Consider the following 22,048-nt stretch of genomic DNA (forward strand, 5'->3'; position numbering starts at 1 on the left):
TTTTCCCTCAGAAAATATTCAGTGTCTCTGGAAGTTTTGTTGATCAAAAGAGTCTTTGCATGGAAAAGTCCTTTAAAATGTATATGAGAAAATGTGAAGAATCTGATGGTATAAAAGGTGCTGTTATTTCAGCTCTGGTTCAAGGCCTGCTGATGCCACTGAAAGTTTTTCTGTGGAATTCACTGGGTTTTGGGTTGGTCCATAGGAGATTCCTTTTATTAAAGTTCCCTTTTTCTGCAGAAAACAGCACAGGGCACTTCAAATAACGTGTTTTATGACACCTCCTCTACTACAGACAAGTGCAAAAAATAAACAAATAGCTTTTATTTAATTGAAAGTGTTTTTTTTTTTAACAGGATACACTGAAGAATATGAGATAAATAATATCCACATCACAAGAGTTTTAAATCACAGCTCCCCTTCGTGGCATCAGCTTGCACAGGTTGACATTCCATTAAAATGCTGCTCCAATAACAACTATGTGGAAAAAATCTGAGACCACCCACATGTCAATCCCAAATTAGGTTTGGCATCACTCTGTTTAATTAATGCGTGTTGATTTACCCCTTCATTTCCAAGCCTATTTTTAGAAATTCATGGAATATTGATGCCTAATATTTTCTTAATGACAGACCACTTCCACCTCCCTCCCCCTCCCCAGTGTTGATTTTTCTCAGGAATGTTGGTTATGGTGAAGAATTAAGATAAAATCTACACTTTTATTTTTAGAAGTCCACAGCAGAGCATTGCTGGAACCAGCAAGGAAAAGGGTTTAGAAGAACAGAACTCAACAGCAGGATCCCAGATGCCAATGTATGGATTATCCTTTGGGATGATTTCATTGCTCCAGAGCTTAAACCTGTAAAAATATAAACAGACAGAGGTAAATCTGTGTCAAAAATTAGTTTTTCTTTGCATTTTAGCTCCACAGCAATCTCTGTTCTCTTTTCAAGATGAAACATTTTCCATAAATGTTATTCCTATTTATTTTGTTTATTAAGCTGTAGTGACCATTTCATGGAGTAGGGCTTCAGATCAATGTCTCACCTTTCCTATGAGTATCATCTTCAAGAGGGTTTTGACTATTTTGTTGCAAAAAACCCTATGATATATAAATATAAAAATGATCCTTTATCCATGAATAATAAGTTATTTATGAGATCACAGGCTGCACCCTGGGCTACCCCAGCCATGGGAAAGCACTGAGACCTCTGTCCTGGGCAAATTTAGGGCCACATTATATGGGAGAACTTTGACTTTCCCAAGAAATCTTATTCCTGTGTCTTGAGCTCTGCATGCCAGGGCAGTGGAGACCTGCACTAAAAATAAAGTGTGGAGCAAAACACTTTCTCCTCTGATGAATGTCAGAGTATCAGAGACAAATTTACAGGAGCCAGCACCAAAAAGCACCAGGAGGAAGGACACCTATGGCAAGGGACAAGCTGGGAATCTGTTGTGCTTAGAGGCACAGATTTCTTCTTATGCAACAGCATTCAGAGGGGGAAAAAAAATTCTCTCACTTACTCGATATTTTTGGAATCCTAATTTCCTCACTGCTGCTGCCATCGCCACCATCACTGACGGTTCTTATCTCAATGAGATAATCTTCTTCAAACGGGACCAGGAGTTCAGCTGAAGTGTTGTTTGTCTCCAGGATATGGGCTTTGCTCTGCCTGTTCTGTCTGTACAGAATCTAAGCAGAAAGGGATTGGAAAACAAGAGTTATTTCATTTTGGTTTAAGTTTTAATGGATTTTTTGGTGGGGGACTGAGAGATTCTTCTGTCGCTTCCCCAAGTTTTCCAAACACTTTCATCATCCTGCAGGGTGTTAAAAGTAATTTAAAACAGGGGAATAAATTCTGCAGGATTTTGGGGCGGGTACCACAGCAGGTGGTTTCCTAGAACACGAGGAAAATCAAATAATTCTGCACTGCAACCAAACTTTAAAATACATTTGTATTTCCTTTAAAAGTACATTTATGGGAGTGCTTTTTGGTTCCTTCACATAGATCTTTGTGTGAGTATCTTTCAGTCTCCTTTTTAAAGGTACATTTATAAACTGCCACAGAGTGAGAATGTTTAAATGTAGTTTATGACTGCTTTTAATGCTTCAAAGACTATTCTCTATTTCTTATATATTTGTGAAACTCCTTCCCTGGAGATATGATAGCAAGAAACTTTAGTTAAGTAAGATTACAAGGCAACAAGAGAAATACAGGACTGGGGACAGAAAATCCCTCTGTTGGGATAAAGAAGTCCTACTCTGAATGAATATTTGTATAAACATCAGCCAACCATCCCAATAAATCCAGAAAAATCAGTGTTCCAGATAATGAACACGAATTTCCCACCAAATTTCTGTACCTGTATTGTAACCAAAATCTCTGATTAATGAGATAAAGAAATCCCTTACTTTGTAGCCCAAGACCTCAGACTCATTCTCCATTGTTTTCACATGCTCCCAGTTCAGGCAGATTTTGGAATTTGTCAGCTTCCAGGCGATGTTTGCTGGAGGTTGACTTGGTGCTTTAAAAAAAAAAAAAAAAAAAAAAAAAAAAAAAAAAAATTATTATGATAATAATGAGATAAACTGAATGTTAATTTTCATAGTGTAGCTGAATGAGGTGCTGATATGGGAGTAGCAAATGCTTGGGTGATTGGAACCTAAAAGAGCAAAAAAACCATTTTGCAGTCCATCATTGCTCTGGTATTAGTCAGAATAAAAATCTATTCATAGCAGAGAACCTCTAACAGTGACACTTCATTTGCAAAATTAGGCACAGCCTGACAGTGTCTGACAGTTCAAGTTATATTTGAGGGATTTTGTGGAAGGAAAATGTTGTTCCTCTCTGTATTTCCATGTCCTAGAGGATGTTTTTGCTGTCTGGATCTCAGAAAAAAGCTAAAACTGAGAGCAAACTACAGAAGGCAAGATTTCCATCAGCCAGGACAGGTTACAAAGAGCTGCACATGAAAGTCTCCATCTGATCCACCATGAAACATTGTAGGATTTTAGAAATGCTCAGCACAATAGGCTGAGAGCAGCTTTTTTCAAAGGCTTTTTATGCCTAAGTGTGAGGACTTTGAAAATTTGCCTACAAGTGATGGAACCGAATCCTGTGTGAACATGTGAGGGTGGAGCTGTGCCTTTGAACTGGAGCTCGGATTTAGGCCAACACGTTCTCTCCTGCTCCATGGCACGTCCTCCCAGGCCCTGCTGGGTGGTAGCACAGGAAAGAAGGATTGAAACAGAGGTAAAAATGAGGAGAGATTTGGAGAAACACATTCCAGCCCTGATTCTAAACTGTTTTACTCTGGGATCCTTCTCTTCCCTGCTACGTGTTGGTGACTGATGGATGTCACTTGGAAGGAACGTTGATTTGGTGACAATTTCTTTCATTTCCCACAGAGATAAAACAAATGGATGGGTGCTGGTGTTTCATATCCATCTGCCTCGTGGCTTTGGAGAAGTTTAATCCATCCCTCTGGTAGGGAATGAGGTGTTGGTGGAGCTCCCAGGTGAATATCCAGGGGTGTCCCTCCATCAGCCCCACTGTCAGTGTTGGAAAAGATTCATTTCGTGATGAAGACATTTATCTACTCACATACATCAAACTGCAAATTTATTTAAATATGGTTTGAAAGCCCTTTGTTGCTTTCAGGAAACATTTTATATATGGAATTGGATAACAAAATAGTCACAAGACGCAAAGGATGTCAAATACTTCATTGGATGTGCACTCTGAAGAGGTTTGAAATCACTCAAAAATGGGTGAATTACAGCCTTGTCCAAAGCTTTTTGACATAGAAACTTAAAGCTATCTTAATTCATGATCTTGGGGCTGAAAAAACACCACAGGAGGATTTGCAAAACAAAATTATCTGGGTTTTTTTTTTCTGCCAGAAACCAGAATAAGTGGTAAGAGCACTTTCCCATTTAAATACACAGGAATATCTGCTAGCGAAACCATGCAGGTCCAGGTCTAAGGCTGGCAGATAATTTCCTCCATTATTTTCTTGTACTCAGTGCTTTCAATAATGATAGAAATCCCAAATATCTGCTTAAGTTGATTGAGATGTAATATTTATATATTTTGGGTGTATATGTATTTATTTGTAAGGGAAAAAGAAGAGGAAGATGAAAAAATAAAAGGAAGAGGAGAAGGAGAAGGAGAAGGAGAAGGAGAAGGACAAGGACAAGGACAAGGACAAGGACAAGGACAAGGACAAGGACAAGGACAAGGACAAGAGAAAGGAAAAAGAAAAGGAAAAGGAAAAGGGAAAAGGGAAAAGGGAAAAGGGAAAGGAAGAGGAAGTTGAATAGGAAAAGTAAGGGGGAAGGAAAAGGAAGGGAAAGAGGAAAGGGGAATTTCTGCAATCCATGCCATATAATTAAAGAACCATAAGAGAACACCTCCTTATGGAGCCATGTCCATGGTTTGAGGACCTCAGTTCCACTCCCTAAGTACTTTTAACTTAAACCAGGATGTCACATTAGACCTGGAATCGATCTCAGAGAAGAACACTTCAGTCAGAATTGCACCTCTTTGGCAGAAGGATCATTTCAGCTCTGCTGAGTCCCTGCAATAATGGGATGAGCAGAAGGCTGCAGGAATCCTGGATGCTGAGCAGGAAGACAGAGCTATTACTTTGGAGCTCCATCTCCTGCTCCAGATGCACATTGTTTATATTCTCTTGACATATTATCTCTTCTCTTATTGCAAGCGCTTGCATCTTCCACAGACAGAGCTTGAAATTTTAATCTATATATTTAAATATTAAAAAGGTTATTTTGACTTTAATTTTTAAATGAACCATTAGCACAATCCTGAATTTGACAGAAGATAAAGTAGATGTAAAACAAAAGCAAATTTATTCCTTCTGTGTTTTGTCATTTGACTGCCATGTCTTTAACTTGTCTTTCATACAGATGCACATAGGAATAGAGGGAATTCCCAGAGATGAATCTATTTTCTATTGAAAAATGGACTGTGATGAAAGTAATGGAATCACAGGATGGTTTGGTTGGAATTGCACTTACATTTCATTTCATTCAACCCCCTGCCATGGACACAGATACCTCCCACCATCCCAGGTTTCTTCAAGCCTCATCCAACCTGGCCTTGGACAATTCCAGGGATCGGCCCTGTTTGAGCCCTTCAGAAATATCTTCTCTGGCTTTATTTTTGGTTGTTTTATTTACAGTAAATACTGGTTTTGTGGCAATTAAAAAATCAATTAACTCATTCTACAAGTTGTTCCTATCTTGCACTTGGAGTAATGGCTTGGACCAGCATATAGAAAAGAGGAAAATTGGTGAAACTCAGGAGAAATATTTCCCTTTGATGCTAAAAGGCTGCTCAATAATTTAGTGGGAAAATAGATTCCAAGGAAAACAAAACAGCAGAAGGCTTTACTTTTAGTATTAATTAAAAAAACCCAACCAAACAAAAAAACAACAACAACTAAATCGTGTTTATATCAATGTATTCCTTATGCTGAACTCTGCAGTGCGAAGTTCAGAGGTCCCAAAACCCCTCTGTATTTTAAAGGGGGGTTTGGGAGTTTTAAAGGTTCCTTTAAAACCCCCAAACCAACACAGCCTCACCCCAGAATCTCTTGTCTGACCTGAGGGACTTCCCTCCTTTATTGGCTCTGCATCTCTGAAATCCCCTGAAAGCAAGGGGGCTGCTCCAAGGCAAACCCAAATCCTTCCTCCTGGGCTCTGATTTAGGACAAGAGGAAGTTTCTCACTCACAGATTTTGCTGTCTGACTTAGGAAGAAATTTGGGATTTTGTTGTTGAAGCTGTTGAAGCGTTTGGCAGCGATGGCTCACGGTGAGCTGGAATGTGCCTGTCCCAGCTGGGAATTTGGGACCCTTGTTGTACCAAATCCAATACTCACGGGATTTTTTGGTGGTGACGTTCACTGGGGTGCTGGAGGGCCCTGTCCCCGCTGTGTTGTAGGCTCTGACTGTTGCAAAATACACCGTGTTAGCTCTCAGGCCTGTGATGTTTTTGGCTGTCACATTCCCACTGACTCTGACCTTCCCAGCTGTGCTTTCCTTGGGATCATCTATCCAATATAAAACCTAAAAAGCGAGAACAAAGAACAGGCAATTCATTGTGTTCCAGCAATTAGAGGCTTGGCTGGGAAGCAGACATGCTGACAAGGAAGATTTTGAGGAATACAGGATTTTTTTGTACTCCAATCTAACAGGATGTAAACCCAGGCATGAATATTTATAGAAAAGCAATAACATTTCAGAGACTGAATCCCAATTAAGGAACTAAATTAAATCCTTAAATTTACAGATGTCCAGAAGGAAACCTTTGATAAGGTAAGGAATGATAAAAGCTTTGTTGGTTTTATGGTTGGACACAGTGAAAGAGAACCTTAAGAGATACAAAAGAACATTTATCTCAATCATCGAAAAGGTTTTTAATTATTTTGTATCCTGGCTCTAGTTTTGATTCAGTGACACCTATTTAGACCTGCTATTTTCTTCAGTGATTAATTGATTTAGGAAGGTTTGTGGACTGTACATGACTCTTATTACCTTCATTTATACATTGCAATGATAACACAGAATTTAAAGTGGTTTTGACTTGTTTTCCTCTTATCTACAAATAAAAAAAAAAAAAAGAAAAAAAAAAAAAAAGAAATTGCTTCACTATGCAAGTAAAATGACCAGGAATGATATCTGACATTAATTAATCCCAAAATCACAGAATCATTTCGGTTGGAAAATATCTTTAAGTCCAGCCATTAACTCAACAATGTCAAGTCCAGCACTAAACCACATCCCCAAGTGCCACATCCACACAACTTTTAAATCCCTACAGGGATGGGGACTCCTCCACTGCCTTCCTCAAATGTTTGAGTTAATGGAAGAGCTGATGGTCTTAAAGGTCCTTTCAGCTTAAATGATTTTATTAAGAGGATGGAGAAGTTAAAAGCCTTTCAATGCACCACAGCACAAGCTCTGGGTAGGAGGACACTTATCCTGCCCTGTTCTGTCAGCAGTGCCACGTGTGTCTGTCCCCAAATCTGAGCACAGAAAGTCTGGGACAGAGCAGCAGTTCTGGGCCATGAATCCTCCTGATTATCTCAGGTGGGTTGCTGCTAATGAGAGCCAGGGGAAGAGCTCCACGCTCTGTTGACTTGGAAGCAGCAGTTTGTTAATTGGGAGGAGGAACCAGAAGGCCAAAAGGATTCTGGATAGGAAAGGGACAACTTCAAGGTGTCAGAGCTCCTCACCTCATAGCCCAGCTCCTCACCTCATAGCCCAGCTCCTCACCTCATAGCCCAGCCCCTCACCTCATAGCCCAGTTCCTCACCTCATAGCCCAGTTCCTCACCTCATAGCCCAGCCCCTCACCTCATAGCCCAGCTCCTCACCTCATAGCCCAGCCCCTCACCTCATAGCCCAGCCCCTCACCTCATAGCCCAGCTCCTCACCTCATAGCCCAGCCCCTCACCTCGTAGCCCAGCACCCTGCCCGTGTGCCGGTTCCAGGGGATGGGCAGCCAGGACACCTCCACCGCCGCCGCCGACACGCTCAGCGCCGAGGCGCCCGCCGGGGCCATCTGTGGCTCTGGGACAGGGAAAACACAGCTGTGGGACTTGGACGTGACCACAGGGACAGTGCCAAGGGGAGGAGATGCTGGGGGGAACTGCAGGAAGAGCCCCTGGTGTAGCCATGAGCTTTACTCTCCACTTACTGTGGAATGTCAGCAAAAGCTGCTCTCAAAATTCTCCATTCCCCGGCTGCTGGAGCAGATTTTCAGAGATCAGCCACACTGAGTGGTCTGAGGACCCAAACCTTCTGAGAGCAACACCTTTGAGTGTCTCTCAGTTTTCCCAACACACTCAGCAGCAGCATCTTGGGGACAAATGAGTTGAAACAGGCCCTCTACTAAAAATCATTCTGAAAAATTTGCCCCTTGCTATTTTTACTTCAGATTCCCATCTCCTGCCTCACGTCTGTTATAAACATCCAATGAGCAGGTTTGAGCAGGGTCCTTAAAAACCCCGTGAGATCTGTCTGATCATATCTATCACCTATTGCTGCTACACACCCATTACTACTAAGAGTAACTCGTGTTACCATCCTCTCCTGAGTAGATGATGGAGATGGAGCTCAGGGTCCCTTCTCCTTCGTTGTTGTAGACACCAACTTTGACCTCGAAAGGAGAGAGGGGTGTGATGCTCTCGTTCCTATAAACGTATTTGCTGGATTCCACTGAGGCCACCACAGCTTTGGTCCAGGTTGTTGAGCCAAGGGGACGGAACATGACGACGTAGCCGAAACCTTCCCCGTTTTGGAGCTCTTCTGACACCGGCTGTGGTGACAAGGCAGTCAATAAAGGTTTGCATGTAGCCACGGTTTTAATTGAATCTTCATTCCCTGACTGTATTTTAGTGGTATTGATTTAGCTGGCTGTGCCTTGGAGAAGATAATAATGTTTGCCCCATCCGTCAATGTAATATTGAAATAAAAATCAAAATAATAAATCTATCGGGGCAATCAATTTAGAAACAAAAGATCTGATCAGCTCCATTAAAGCTGTCTCTTTCAGGCATGAAGTTTGCAAAATTAAAAGCGTTTCACTCAGTACAAGTTGTAGCTTGTAGACTTTTTTCCTTTCCCCAAAGGGGCATAGGAATGCTAATTTTAAATAAATTATTTTAAAGGAAAAAAAGAGTTGGGAAGAAACAAATGTATACAAAGAAATGCCTGTCAGTTGTATAATTGCCTGTCTCTGAGTACAGTACTGATGTATTTTTTTCAGCAAGGAGAAAGCCTCAAGTGCATGAACATATTCTTATTTAAGGTTCTCAGAACAGAAATGTTCCTGCAAGTCAACATGGCAAAATTAATGTTTCTATTAATAAAATCGCATGTCAAGATATGTATGAAAGGCTCAAACTGAAAAGGTAATTACAGCAACACCGTGTCCAGCATGAAGTTTGGTTTTTCATGGGATAAAAATACTTCCACATTCTCAAAGCAAGAGGACATTTATGAAATAAAATCAGGATTAAATGGAGAAAGGAAGTGTTTCTCAGTAAAACTGCATTTATTTCAGAGGCTTGCATCCAAGCAAGGGCCATGGAAAATGGTGCAAAAAGGCAGAAAAAGGGTCAGGACCTGAGTCCTGGCTCCAACCTCTTCTTCTGCAAACTCTTGGGAGCACTAACAGTATGAGATGATAGGAGAAAATCTGGAAGCATTTCAGAAGACTTCACGGCACTTATTTTTGTCATAAATTCCTTCTAATTCTAATAATAAAAATAATGATAATAAGCCTGCCCTGGCATTTATAACACATCTTTCCTTCAGTGTTTTACAAACACCCAATATTCCCCTTTCCATTTCTTTTGAGTCCTGAGAGAGTTAAATCTGAGGGATGATGCCACACTGGGGATTTATAGGAGTTCAAGCTACTTTCTAGAGCATTTAATTTGTTTTTGAGGCTTCTGTGACCTCAGATTTAATCAAGACATTTAGTGAGTTCATCGCAGAAAGCCGCAGAGTTGTGTTCAGTGCTGTTAGCTGGCCATAATTAGGATTTTTTCAGATTGTTTTTTGGGACACACTACGGAGTCCAGCAGGATAATTTGATTGAGATCTCTCAGGTTGTTTTCGATTTTCATGTTCTTCTGCTCCCAAAGAGGAGAAAATGAAACAAAAGAATGAAAGGTGCAGATGGAGGAAAACCTAGTTCAGGGAAAGTGGAATTGCACTCTGTTTGCAGCACAGGGAGGGGAAAACATCAGCGGTGTTATTTATCTAGTGGGGATTTTTAAAAATTTCTTTTGATCTGATTTTTCACTTGTTGACCAAGCAGCTACCCCATCACTTCCCAGGCTTTGCCAGAGGCTGTCTGCCTTCATCCCAGCGCCTGTGGGAAGCTGCTGGGAGGCTGGAAAAGGAGGCTCCTTCCCACAGCACTCACTTTCTACTCTCTGAAATGACCTGCACTCACCCTTTGCAACTTGTCTGGCATTAACTGCTGTGGAAATGTGTATTCTTTGCTCTCGCTGGAGTGCTGCAGAATTAAAGGGCTCATCTCCTTTAACGCATAATAGGATATGTCTTGTCAGCACAGTGTTCCAGAATGGAAAACATGTAAACAAAAGTAGGAAAAATGTAAATGCAGAAAATGGCCAAGCAGATTAGTGTGTTAAGCACCTCCTGTACAATGGAGATAAGAGGGTTATGCAGACTTCTAAACATCTTTACAACATGCCTCTTAAACTGTTTATTTTTACAAATTGTTCCCTGTAACACAGAAAACTTGCTGTATATCTTGCAGGCTCTCCACATCCAGGGCGAAATCCAGGCACGACCAAAGCTGGTGACCAAAAGCCTTTGGATTTCAGCAGGGCTGTGGTTTCACCCACAGATTTATCCCCCTTGGACAGCTGAGGTTAACTGAGCTCAGAATTACCTCCCATGTGATGACCAGCTCGGAGCGGCTCCCTCCTCCTCCGCTGATGTTCGTCGGTGCCACCACGGGAACTGGAGAAGAAAAGGGGTTGGTGTTTGCAGCTCCCCAGGACTCAGCCCCAGAACCAGCCCTCTTTAATGTCTTTATGGCTGATCTGGACCTCAGGAAGTTCACAGCTGGCACAAATTTGGGTGGGAGTGTGGATCTGCTGCAGGGCTCTGCAGAGGGATCTGGGCAGGCTGGATCATGGGCTGGGGCTGGTGGTGTGAGGCTCAACAAGGTGAAGTGCAGGGTCCTGTTCTTGGGTCACAACAGCCCCATGGAGCACTCCAAGATGGGGGAAGAGTTGTTGGAAAATGGCCCAGCAAAAAAGGACCTGGGGGTGCAGCTGAAGAAGAGGCCAGGTGGGGAGGAAGGCCAAGGTGACCTGGCCTGGATCAGTAATGGTGTGGCCACAGGAGCAGGGCAGTGACTGTCCCTCTGCACTGGGCACACCTGGAGTGCTGTGTCCAGCTCTGGACCAAGCTGTGATCGGCCACAGGTTGGGCTCAGTGACCCTGGAGGCCTTTCCAGTTGGGTGATCAGAGCATTTCCTACCTCACCTGCAGCAATTCCACCTCTCAACAGTGGAACAGGGATTACATTGCACAGCAGCCCATTTGAAATTAACTGAAATGATGTTTACATGTTTTCTAAGGCTGAAGCCATAGATGAATTTGATACATGAGTACCCTGGTTCAAAAAATTAATTAAAGAACTGGGAGCATCGAGTATCTGACATTATTATGCCTCATCAACTAATTGGCAAAATGATGTTCCATTCAGACTGTAGCTGCAACACTACTGATTTACTAATTATGCATTTGTTCAGTAAACATGTTGTTGAAGCAATATATTAATTTTTTAATTGGCTGTATGCTTTTCTTACCAAATTCAAAACTCACAAGTTGCTTTTCTCCTTCAGACTGTAAGTGTCCAAAAGTTGGTTGATTAGAGTTGGATTTCTCCATCATTCCACAGGGGTGTGGTACCAGAGGTGGAGGACTGAGATCAGGGAACTTTGTTGAGGTTGAAGGGATTTATGGTGGAGAGGCAAAGAAAATACCAGCACTTCCTGCCTCTTGCTTTATATTTCTTCTTTAAGGTCCCTTCCAACCCAAACATACTATGGTTCTATGATATCATGTTCTTTTTAGCTACTGGAGAAGTATAAGAGAAGAGGACATCCCTGGAATGGGCAGAAACAGGAACCCTCTACAGGACATTTGGTAGTGCTATCTCTAAATCCTGTTCTCAGAAATGTCAAGATCGTTTTGTCATTGTCTTCATTCAGTTCCCACTGTCTGAAAAGCTGATGTGGAGGATGAGATATAGGAGGGATGCTTACATCTCAGAAGCTCTTTTTCAGAGATTTTGGGCAAGTCTTGCCATATCTGCTTATGTGTCCCCTTGACAAATACTCCAGGGTGTCAATAAAAGCAACAGTGCTTAAAGTTCACAGAAACTGATGCCAACCCATTATCATTTCCAGCTCCTAGTCCAAGTAGAAATATTTATCTGATTTCATCCTCTAGAAGTGGGTGGAATTTCAGAATAATTTTGCTATGCAGCCATAAGAGTGAGTGCAAATGCAAACAGCCTGGGCTCTTCTGGAGGGTTTCACAGAGCTGTTCATTTTTGTCACTCACAATCAATGTCTTTGGGCACATCAGAAGCAAATGAACTCAGACTGACAAGAGCTGCATGGAAACAGCAAAACAAACTTTCAAGCTTGGTGTTTCACTGTCTCATGAACCAAGTGATGCTCAATTAGCTCATGTGTTAAATGTGTTCAGTACTTGCTACATTTGCACTGGGAGAATTTTGTGCTGTGGCTCAGCAGAGCCTCAACTGGGTCAGAGTTGAGAAACAGATGAAAATTTACAGCTGAGTGCACCAACAGAGGCTCAATTAATTCTCAGCTCCATTTTAATGAAATGAACAGTGGCTCATTTGCATTCACAAATCTACTAATGCTCATATTTTAGCTGGCAAAATAGTTATTACAACAGCAGAGCTCAAATTCACCCTTTCCTGGCCAGGTATTTGCTGTCCACACTGCCCTGCTGATTTCAGGTTCCTATTCTGACTAAAAAATAAATAAAAGCTGATATTGTCCCACTGCACTGCAACATTTTGAGATGGATTTACAGCAGTGAAGGAGTTAAGCAGCTAAACCTGAAGTGAGTCTTTCTGTCTCTTTTGTTAAACTTTAGACAGAGCTACAGTGTATGGAAATAATCTTCCTTGTGCTATTGCCATGATAAATAACAATAATTTTATTGTTTCTTTCTCCTTTTTGCCCCAGTCTTGTGAATCCCTCTAATAATAAATAAATAAAAGCTTTAAAAGATGAAAGCTTTCACTGCCTATCTAGTTTTGAATATCCCACTTCACAAAGCCCAACAGTAGTAACAACAACAAAAACCTTTTCAAGATTAATTTGGTCCTTGTGATCAATCGTGTAATGGAGAATATTCATTTGTGATACTCTGCTGGGAAATTTAAAAAATCTGACCTTCTCTGGAAGGTGATGGGGTTGGAACTAGATGGTCTTTAAGGTCCCTACTAACCCAAACCATTCTGGGATTCTCTTCCCAGAAAAAAAAATGGATTCCACATTCTAAAACAAATGTGTTTTCTACTGTATAATGTACAATACTATATTTTGAGTTCTGTCCCAAAATGCAGCTTGCCAAACTTCGGAGCTTGGCAAATGAGCTAAACAGAGAAGAGAAAGTGGATTGTAAAAGCTGCTTCCCTTTTACTGCTTTCCATCCCATAAACACTGATTTTATAGGTGGGAGACAGTTGATAAGCAGGAGGTTGGGAGGAACATAAAACAAAGCAAAGGTTTGGGCTGCAAATAAATCGTACCAAACTGAGCAGGTCAAAGGACTGACAGTGTTGGTCACCCAAGAATGAGGCAGGGTGAGGTGCCAAGTCCCATAAGATAAAGGTCAGACAGACAGACAGAAAGGATTCCACTCTGCAGTCAGCAGAAGCTGTTGGTTTCACTGGGCTTTGGATGCTGTCATTTATTTGCTCCAATATCCAAAGTTAAAATTATCTTTTTCCTCCTGATGCTCAGGTATCAAACACCTCTGCAGCCAAGGGACATTCAGAGAGCAGAGTTATCATTTCATGTGCAAATCCCTGAGCAGGGGAAAAACTTGGATTTAATTGGGAGAACAAAAATTGTTCTCCCCAGTTGCTTGAGACAAAAGTTGGTTGGGACACATCAAAGGGAGGAAGATAGGGTAACTCCAGCTTTTATCATGGAATGCCAGAATGGCTGGGGTTGGAAGGGACCTTAAAGCCCATGCAGTCCCACCACCTTCCACTATCCTGGTTCCTTGTTCAGGCTGCCCTAGAGCAGAGGCTAGATGGAGTTAAAGAATAAAGCAGGGATATATTGAAAGGATCTCCTCAATGGATGCACCTTGGGCAGCACCAGAGACCAGCCAGGGCTGCACCCAAATGAACCAAAATGGTCACAAAATGGACAACCAGTCACAACCAGTCTCACTTTTGTAAGTTCTGGTCCATTTACTTTTTGGAGTTCATTGTCCCATTCCAGCTTTAGCCCAGGCAGTCCCACCCTGCTTGTTTTTCTCTCTCCAGCCCACGGTGTTTGTGCTCCTGGGCTGAGATTTGGATCATTTGTCCTTGGTGCCCAGCTGGAGCAGGAATTGTTTTGTCTCCCTGCTCTGTGAACAGAGCTCAGCATCCCCTGATACAAAGCCCAGAACTGCACACTAAAGCAGCACAGAATGTGAAAAATAGAAAAGCTAAAACCTGAGGTATCAATCCCAGGCTGCTCCAAGTCCCATCCAGTAACGCGTTCTTGCGGAACACATTGGATCCCTGCCCATGGAATTGGGTAAATGACCCTGTAGGAATGCATGGCTCTGCTGCAGCGAAATTCCCACAGTTGAGAGCTGGAAAAACCTGGCAGAAAGCAAGGCCTTACCTGCTGCTTTGGTTTTCAGGAGAGCTGATGGCCTGCTGGGCTCCCCAATCCCAACGCTGTTGCTGGCGACCACGCGGAACTCGTACTCAACCCAGGGGCTTAAATCCACCACGGTGGCCTTGTGAGTCCTGCCATTAATGACCTCAGGAGCTGAAGGCAAACATGACACCAACAATGGGGTTTTGAGGTAATTAATGTACACATTAAATAAAAATTTCAAGGCAAATCCTGAATTGCTCACCTGTGGCGACCGCCTGCCATCCCACTGAGAAGGGAGTCCTGGTCTGGACACTGTAGATCTGCACTGGGCTGTTGTTGTCTACTCCAGGCTTCCAGGATAAACCAGCAGTTGTGCTAGAAACATGTTCAACTTTAACATCTTCTGGTGGACCTGGAGGGCCTGACACGATCAGCATTTTAAGAGGAAGTTATTGGGAAGAGAAGATTCACTGCTGGAATGGGTTGGGCAACTCTTACTTTCTCAAGTCAGAGGAATTATTTATGAAGCTGCAGTGTCATAAAAGCTGCACAATCCCTAAATGATGGCTCCATGCCTGGATTACATTTTTGTGAGTCAGGAAAATTAATGTCTTGATGTCGCTAACATGAAAACTACAAACAAAGGAATGATTTTTTCTTTGTGTCTGACAAAGAAAGGCACCCAATGTTGTCTTTTGTTGAACCACTGAACAGTCTGAGAATTCCTACTGAATACAATCAAAACTGAGGTTCAGAAAGAATGCAGGATGGTGCACTACACAGATTCCTGACTTCTAGGGTTTACAGATCTGCTCCCATGACAGCATTTCCTCACTGCTGGCGGTAAAAAGCTGAGTTAGAAATATTATTTCATATTATCTCCAAATAGGGGAAAGGAATGAGGTCTTTTGATTTTCCCAGCCTGCACAGTGACCCAGTGATGCCTGAAGGAAATAACAACACTGCTGAGATTTGAGTATTTCTCCCTGATCTGTGTGGCCCAAAATTTTTGCCAAAGAGACCGGGGCAGAACTTCAGAGGTTCCCCTGAACTGGGGATCATGCTGACCACAATTTTGGGGCCAAGAATAAAAGAAAGAGAACATTTCACTATTGAGATTTGGATTTGACATCCTAGGAATCATTTAAACAACAGCTGATATTAAGAATTCCTAATTCCTCTAGAAGATATGTGCATCTCCCTTACAGACATACCTCTCACAATTATATCTGCTGCTGCAGATTGACTGTCTAAAGAAGTTTGCACCATGCACACATATTTCCCAGAATGATGAAGCTGAATATTTCTTATCATCAAATCCCCAGCAGATTCCTGGAGAGATTAAAAAAAAAAAAATAATAAAGAAAAAAAAGAAAAAAGTAAACTAATCACTCACAACATGCCTTCCATACTGGGCATTTTTATAAATTGCTCAATATTAATACAAAATCCAGCTTTTAAATTAAAATATTCATAGCTATCATCAGTATCTTTCATGGGGACATTTTTATTATGGCTTCACAAATAACTCAAGCGCCTTTATGAAATTTAGGGAAGACAAATAAATGTTGGCAGCCCTTGTAAAGAAACAGTGATTTGCCAGGCATACAAACAGCGAGGGAGGAATTATGATAAACATTTGGGCCGAGTAAAGACTGTGGCAAAGAGTTCCATTAAGGAGTTTGGGAAACTCACCCTTCCAATCCTTTCAAAGTGATGGATTCCTCTGCTCAAATCAATCCTCTGGCCATTGAATGACCAGGAGAACAGCACGTCCAGGGAGGGGTCGTGGGACACCTGGCATGGCAGGACAATGCTCTCTCCAACTGTTGCATCTGTGTCAGAGGGGGGAATAGTGATGACAGTCCTTTCTGAGGAGACAAAAAAATGATACCTTTTTAATTAAAATGCTTAGGAAAGTAGCAGTTTTTGAAGGAGGTTTGTACCATTCGGGAAATTATTTCAAATTGATCCACGTGTTCTGTAATAAAGGGAATTGTCTCTATAGTGATGATTTTAGACCACTCCTGTGGCAGCACCAGCCCCACGACCACGTTGTGTGCCTGAGAGTGAGCAGATGTGAGAGGAACACCCTAAATTAGTTTATATTTATATTAGAAACTCTCTAAATTATATTACTTCATAAAGCCCATAATCAATAGTTACGATTTCAGTCAAAAGCTACAGACTTCTCTCAAAAACCTGCCCGTTGCTCTCCAAACTTGAAGAATTCTCTTGGCCAAAACCTGCAGGAAAAGCAAAAGTGCTGCTCGTCTCCACTTAGACATTGACATCCTTAATCTGTAGTAATGTCAGTGGTATTTTACTCCACAGCACTACTCAAGTTACAGCTTCAGAGACATTCCCAGGCAGGAAAATTATTTATTTGATAATTTTTAACCCATTACATCGAGACCCAAACCTGGAGCTCTTATGAAGGGAAGTACCAGCTCACTGAAGGGGAAAGAAATGGGTTTATGCGGTTTTACTTTTGTTGGTCTGGCAGACTGATTAGAGATAACAACCACTTTGTTGTAAGCAATTCCCTTGAATAAAGCTTTTGTGCATGGAAGTGTTATAAAGTGGTGAGAATTTAGACATATGTAGAAAAAGAGAGCAGAATCACTTCAACAATATTAATATGATCTGAAAATAATGTGAGAGGAGGAGAAGGAAATCTGCACGAGCTGGGTTAGTTCAATGCTCATCACAGCTTAACTCCAGAATTTAGGTGTTGCTTCAATGACAGAATTTTGGAAAGGTTTGGGTTGAAAAGGATCTTAAATCTCATTCAGTGCCACCTCTGCCATGGGCAGGGACACCTTCCACTGCCCAGGGGGCTCTGAGCCCCGTCCAGCCTGGCCTTGGACACTGCAGTTATCATAAGAAATCTCCTTTATTATTGGCCTGAAACTGTTTACCTCCACCAAATAAATCTTGAAAACTGTCCTTTTGGGAATTACACTGGGTTTGGGCATGAAGTGTCTTTTTTAGTAGTGATAACAAAAAATAAATTAATTTATTATAGTATTCCCATCCTCTTGCACCTCTTGTTGTATCCTCCTCATCCCCACTAATGCAGAATGTTCACTTGGGTGATATTTTTTACTACTTTTATGGGCTTGTCTTCAAAACTTCCATCTCAAATACCTTTAAAAGCTTCTTAAAAGCTCTTGGCTCTACCTTATCCATCTATCTTGCTTAGCAACAGCAAACATGCATTATATGGCAAGTCCCATTCCAGAGGAGAAAAGAGGGGAGATGTGAGTGCTGGAGGTGTAATAAAGACTTCTCCCACAAAGAATAAACAACTCAATGAGCAGCAATAAACTTAATTTGCACATTAGCTATGCTTTCCCAAGTTCTGACATTTCAGTTGAAAATAATGCTGAAGCAATGAGGCCTATAATTGAACAGCCCAAACTTCTCCAGAGGGGAAACAAAAACAAATGTTCCCTGCAAACAAGATCATTTTTATACCATGTTGTTACTTGGTATTTTAATAAACTTCATAAATGCCAAACAAAATAGGTTTTTTTTTTCCAAGTTTTAATGGCATTGTCCCATATTGCCACAATGTATGGGACATGTGAAAAGGGAAGAGCCCTAAGGAAGTCAGAGCTACAGAAACCCTGAAGTTCTTGGTGTTTTCATTGCTGGCTGTGCTGCAGCCCCATCTCAGGTCACATTTTGAGCTGTATCAGTGCTAATTCCTCTGTCAGAAGGTGAATATTAAAAAGATTTTTTTGCCAGATGCAAAGTTAAGGAGGAGGTCACACTGCAGGCTGCAGCAACCATTCTGATACTACTGAAAAGAAGGATATTAAAATAAAATAGTTACAAAATCAGAGAATCTTGGGTTGGAAGAGTTTTTAAAGCTCATCTCAGTCCACAAAAGAAGGAAATACTGTGTTGTTACTGGACATGAAATGAGTAAGTTTAAAAGAGAAAAAGACCCAGTTTTATTTAAACATCTGGTATTTATAGAATTTTAAAGGTGACTGTGGATTGGAGGATGGAATTACTACTTTTCTAACTACACTTGTCTAAAGAGTAATTAATTATTTCTCTCTACTCACAGATAATTATGTAAACTATTCTATTTATACATGAAATTGTGTGGGAACTCTGACTCTCAAATATGTAAACATTATCAGAAGGCTAAAGAAGTTTTATGAGAACTTTAAAACTTTCAAAAGAACTATAAAACAAAACTTTACACTTTTTAAAATCAGGGCAACAATACAGAAATACCTTTCACAATCAGGTTCCCTGAGTTTCTGGCAGTTCCAAACTGGTTTGTGGCTACACAGGTGTAAACCCCAGCATCCACCTTGGAGATGTTGGAGATCCTGAGGCTGCCATCCTCCAGGAACACCACCCTGGGGAAAAACAAACAAAATGGAATCACAGGATCCCAGAATGGCTTGGGTTGGATGGATATGAAAGCTCATCCCAGCCCTGCCATGGTCAGGGACACCTTTCACCATCCCAGGTTGCCCCAAACCCGTCCAACCTGGCCTTGGACACTTCCAAGGATGGGGAATCCACAACTTTCCTGGGCAACAATAGAAAAATGGAAATAAAAAAGACTTCTGGTAAAGGAATAGTAACAAAAATGCAATGCTACTTTGAATATTTAAACATTTCCATCATGATTTTTCTCTTCTACAGCAAGCTGAATATGTGTTAACAAATTTTCACCTCTTCTGCTTATTAATTAATATATTACAAATGTTTTATTGGCAAACTGGGGTTGGTCATTCACTTTTCCAGGTGACTTTCTTACAGCAAAATCTGGTATGTCAAGAAAAAGTCAAAATACTCAACTTGCTGCTTACTTCTTGTGTTCTATTTTTACCATGGTTTTGTTGTTTTATTTTTTTTTTACAGATCCCAGTGCTCCTAAGCCAAGCTAAGGTTGTGTGTGAGCCCAGCTGCCCGTGGAGTTCTGTCAAGATTATTAAAAGATATTATCAGACTGGCTGAGATGCTCAAATGCCACCTCCCAAGCCAAGGAGCCAAATCAAATCCATCACTGTCTCATGGGGCCCTCAAACCACCTTGGAGTCACTGAGGTGTTGATGATTTCAGTTTGCAGAGTATTGGGGAAATTGCATTTAATGGTAATTTCAGGACCTTTCCTGAGTTTTATGGGCAAAATTAATTTTTAGGCTTGTTCATATTTAATTTTTTAATGTTATTGAGATGCTTTAGGATGTAAGTCAGGACAAGGATTGGGTATGATTTCCTTGGATAAGCTGACACTGTGCCTGGCACCCTTCTGCTGTCACATACAAGGGCAGGACTTCAGGATTTTGGGGGTTTTCTACAGAATTACATAGAACACATATCTGAAAGTAGAGGATTTTCAAATCATAGCTGAATTAGCAATGAAAATTAGCACAGAAAATATTATTCTGTGATATTTTGGGCTTTTTTTCCCCCAGTTCTTCAACATCGACCTGCTGCACCTGGTAAATGTGGAACTCAAACAATTTTTTTTCTGAGTTTAGAAGAAATTTAGGACATGAAAGTTCTGGAAGTTTCATAAAAATGGGGGCAGGGTCTCTGTGTGCACCTCCTCTTGATACTAAGCTCAGTGCTCAACAGGCAGCAGAGACTCTGCACCCAAATGCCACATTTCCTTACACTCAAAAAAAATCAGTGTAAGCCACAACTCCACAGGAAACCAGGCTCCATTCACTCACAGCAGCACTGCATCATTTTTTATATCCCTCATTTAATTGACATTTAACTCTAATACAAGGCTCCTTTCATAAAATAGAAAATACCTAATTCATGCATCACAGCTTGGGTATTTAATATTTATTACTAACAACATAAGATTGGGTGATGTACTGAATTATTAAAGGAAATGAACAATCACGAGAGCAGAAGTTGGAGATGGCAGTAACATCAGAACCATTAAACACACAAAAACCCCATCACAGTGTGTTTCTGCTTCCCATTCTGGCATTTATACATTTGTAACTGCAAGTAGAACACACATCAGACCTTGTCCTGCTCCTGTCACACCCTCCCAACAGCTCAGCTGGGAAGGGGGAGCACTAAACTTGGATTTCTGGTGATTTTCTCACTTATACCCCTTTAATTTCACATGTCCCACCCTCATCTGATCTTTCCCTGCACAAAGATCTGCTCCTGAGCAGGGCAGGGGACAGGCAGAGATGTGCCCCTGGTGCTGCTGTCCCTGGGGTGCACAGCTGGGAGGGGAAGGGATTTAGGCTTGAGTGAAAAAATCTTTGTTTCCTTGGCAATAATCACCAGGTGCTGCAGCAGCTCTGGGTTTGCCACTCGTGCTACAGTGAGGAAATAAGTTCAGGTTTAATAATCCATCATATTGAACAGGAGCAGAGCAGAACTGGAGGAAGCAAAGTCCCCTCCTCGAGACACAGATGTAGCAGCTGAAGGGAATTGTTTGGATAAGGAAGGATGAATGAAGTTGTGTCAGGGAGGTTCAGGATGGATTTTAGGGAAAGGTTCTTCCCCCAGAGGGTGCTGGCACTGCCCAGGTTTTTTAGGGAATGGGCACAGAGGCTGCCAGAGCTCCAGGAGTGTTTGGAAAACCCTCCAGGGATGCCCAGGTGGGATTTGGGGTGTCTGTGCAGGGCCAGGAGCTGATCCTTGGCACTTAGGGCAGCGTTTCTGATCCTTGTGGATCCCTTCCAACTCAGGATATTCCATGATTCTGTGATCCCATGAACTGAGCTGGTGTCACATCCGTGCATCAACACCTCCCTCTGTGTGGGGACACACCTCTGACTGTTCCAAAGGCAGCTCTGAACATGAAGAAACATTTCCAAGTATTCCCCTTCTGCCTCTGCAATATTTTCTGCATTAATGACACCTTTCTTCCCATCAGCTTGCACCAGTCACCAGAAAAACTGCTGGTGATAAAACAGGGGATGCAATCGAGTGGCTGGGTAACATATGGTGCTCATCAAACAGCATCCAAAGAGATTCCAGTGTGAATCAGCAAATGTTCATAAATTGGGTACCTGAATAATAATTCATAACAAGCCACCTCGGTGTCTTTCCCTCCATCAAATATTGATGACCTGTTACTTTTACTGCAGTTGCACCTAAAAGCTCTTAGGTGCAAATTAAAATCCAGAAGTGGCATAAAGCAAAAAAATAAAAAAAAAGACAATCTCCAACCCCAAAAGCTTCAATGTGGGTAAATACACAAGAAAAAAACAGTCTGTAAAATACAGAATAGCAAAAGGGAGAAGCTTTGAAAGATCTATCTTAGCCCCTGTGGATTCTGGTTACAGCTTTTCCACTGAAGTTTGGTCATGCCTCAGATTTTCCATCCCTGTATTCTTCGTGATGAATGGAGACCTTGATAATTCCCATCTCTCTCATTTAGCCACTAAGAGGGGTTTGTACCCACTCAGGAGCTGACAGTGTCACGTTTGATCTGAAGAAATGCTGTTCTGAAACAATATTTCAATGGGTGGGCAGGCTGAGGATGGAATGGCTGTTTTAATGGATCAAAAAGGAGCTTAGCAGAAAGAAAATCTGCTAAATAAAAGCTCCTGAGTTGTTTGAAACAGGTCACACTACCTAACAACAA

At 41.6% G+C, this 22,048-nt stretch overlaps 1 protein-coding gene across 5 annotated transcripts in view; it reads right to left on the bottom strand.

Annotated features, from left to right (window-relative positions):
* Positions 1-303: 303 nt before the first annotated feature.
* The window catches only part of LOC100220391 (contactin-6), a 129,151-nt gene continuing 107,406 nt past the window's right edge, over positions 304-22,048 (bottom strand). For 4 of the 5 annotated variants that reach the window (XM_072934686.1, XM_030283063.4, XM_072934687.1 and 1 more), the window contains 12 exons: positions 18,703-18,830; positions 16,144-16,319; positions 15,663-15,780; positions 14,711-14,869; positions 14,470-14,619; positions 10,458-10,528; positions 8,111-8,345; positions 7,482-7,597; positions 5,906-6,092; positions 2,414-2,526; positions 1,525-1,693; positions 700-859 (listed from right to left, as the gene is read on the bottom strand). In XM_072934686.1, the coding sequence (XP_072790787.1) occupies positions 726-859; positions 1,525-1,693; positions 2,414-2,526; positions 5,906-6,092; positions 7,482-7,597; positions 8,111-8,345; positions 10,458-10,528; positions 14,470-14,619; positions 14,711-14,869; positions 15,663-15,780; positions 16,144-16,319; positions 18,703-18,830 (1,756 nt within the window). In that variant the 3' untranslated portion in view covers positions 700-725. Of the gene's footprint in view, positions 860-1,524; positions 1,694-2,413; positions 2,527-5,905; positions 6,093-7,481; positions 7,598-8,110; positions 8,346-10,457; positions 10,529-14,469; positions 14,620-14,710; positions 14,870-15,662; positions 15,781-16,143; positions 16,320-18,702; positions 18,831-22,048 lie in introns of all 5 variants that reach the window. The other variant, XM_030283064.4, reaches the window with a different exon arrangement.

This window comes from Taeniopygia guttata, chromosome 12 (assembly GCF_048771995.1).
Source record: "Taeniopygia guttata chromosome 12, bTaeGut7.mat, whole genome shotgun sequence".
Taxonomy (NCBI): Eukaryota; Metazoa; Chordata; class Aves; order Passeriformes; family Estrildidae; genus Taeniopygia; species Taeniopygia guttata.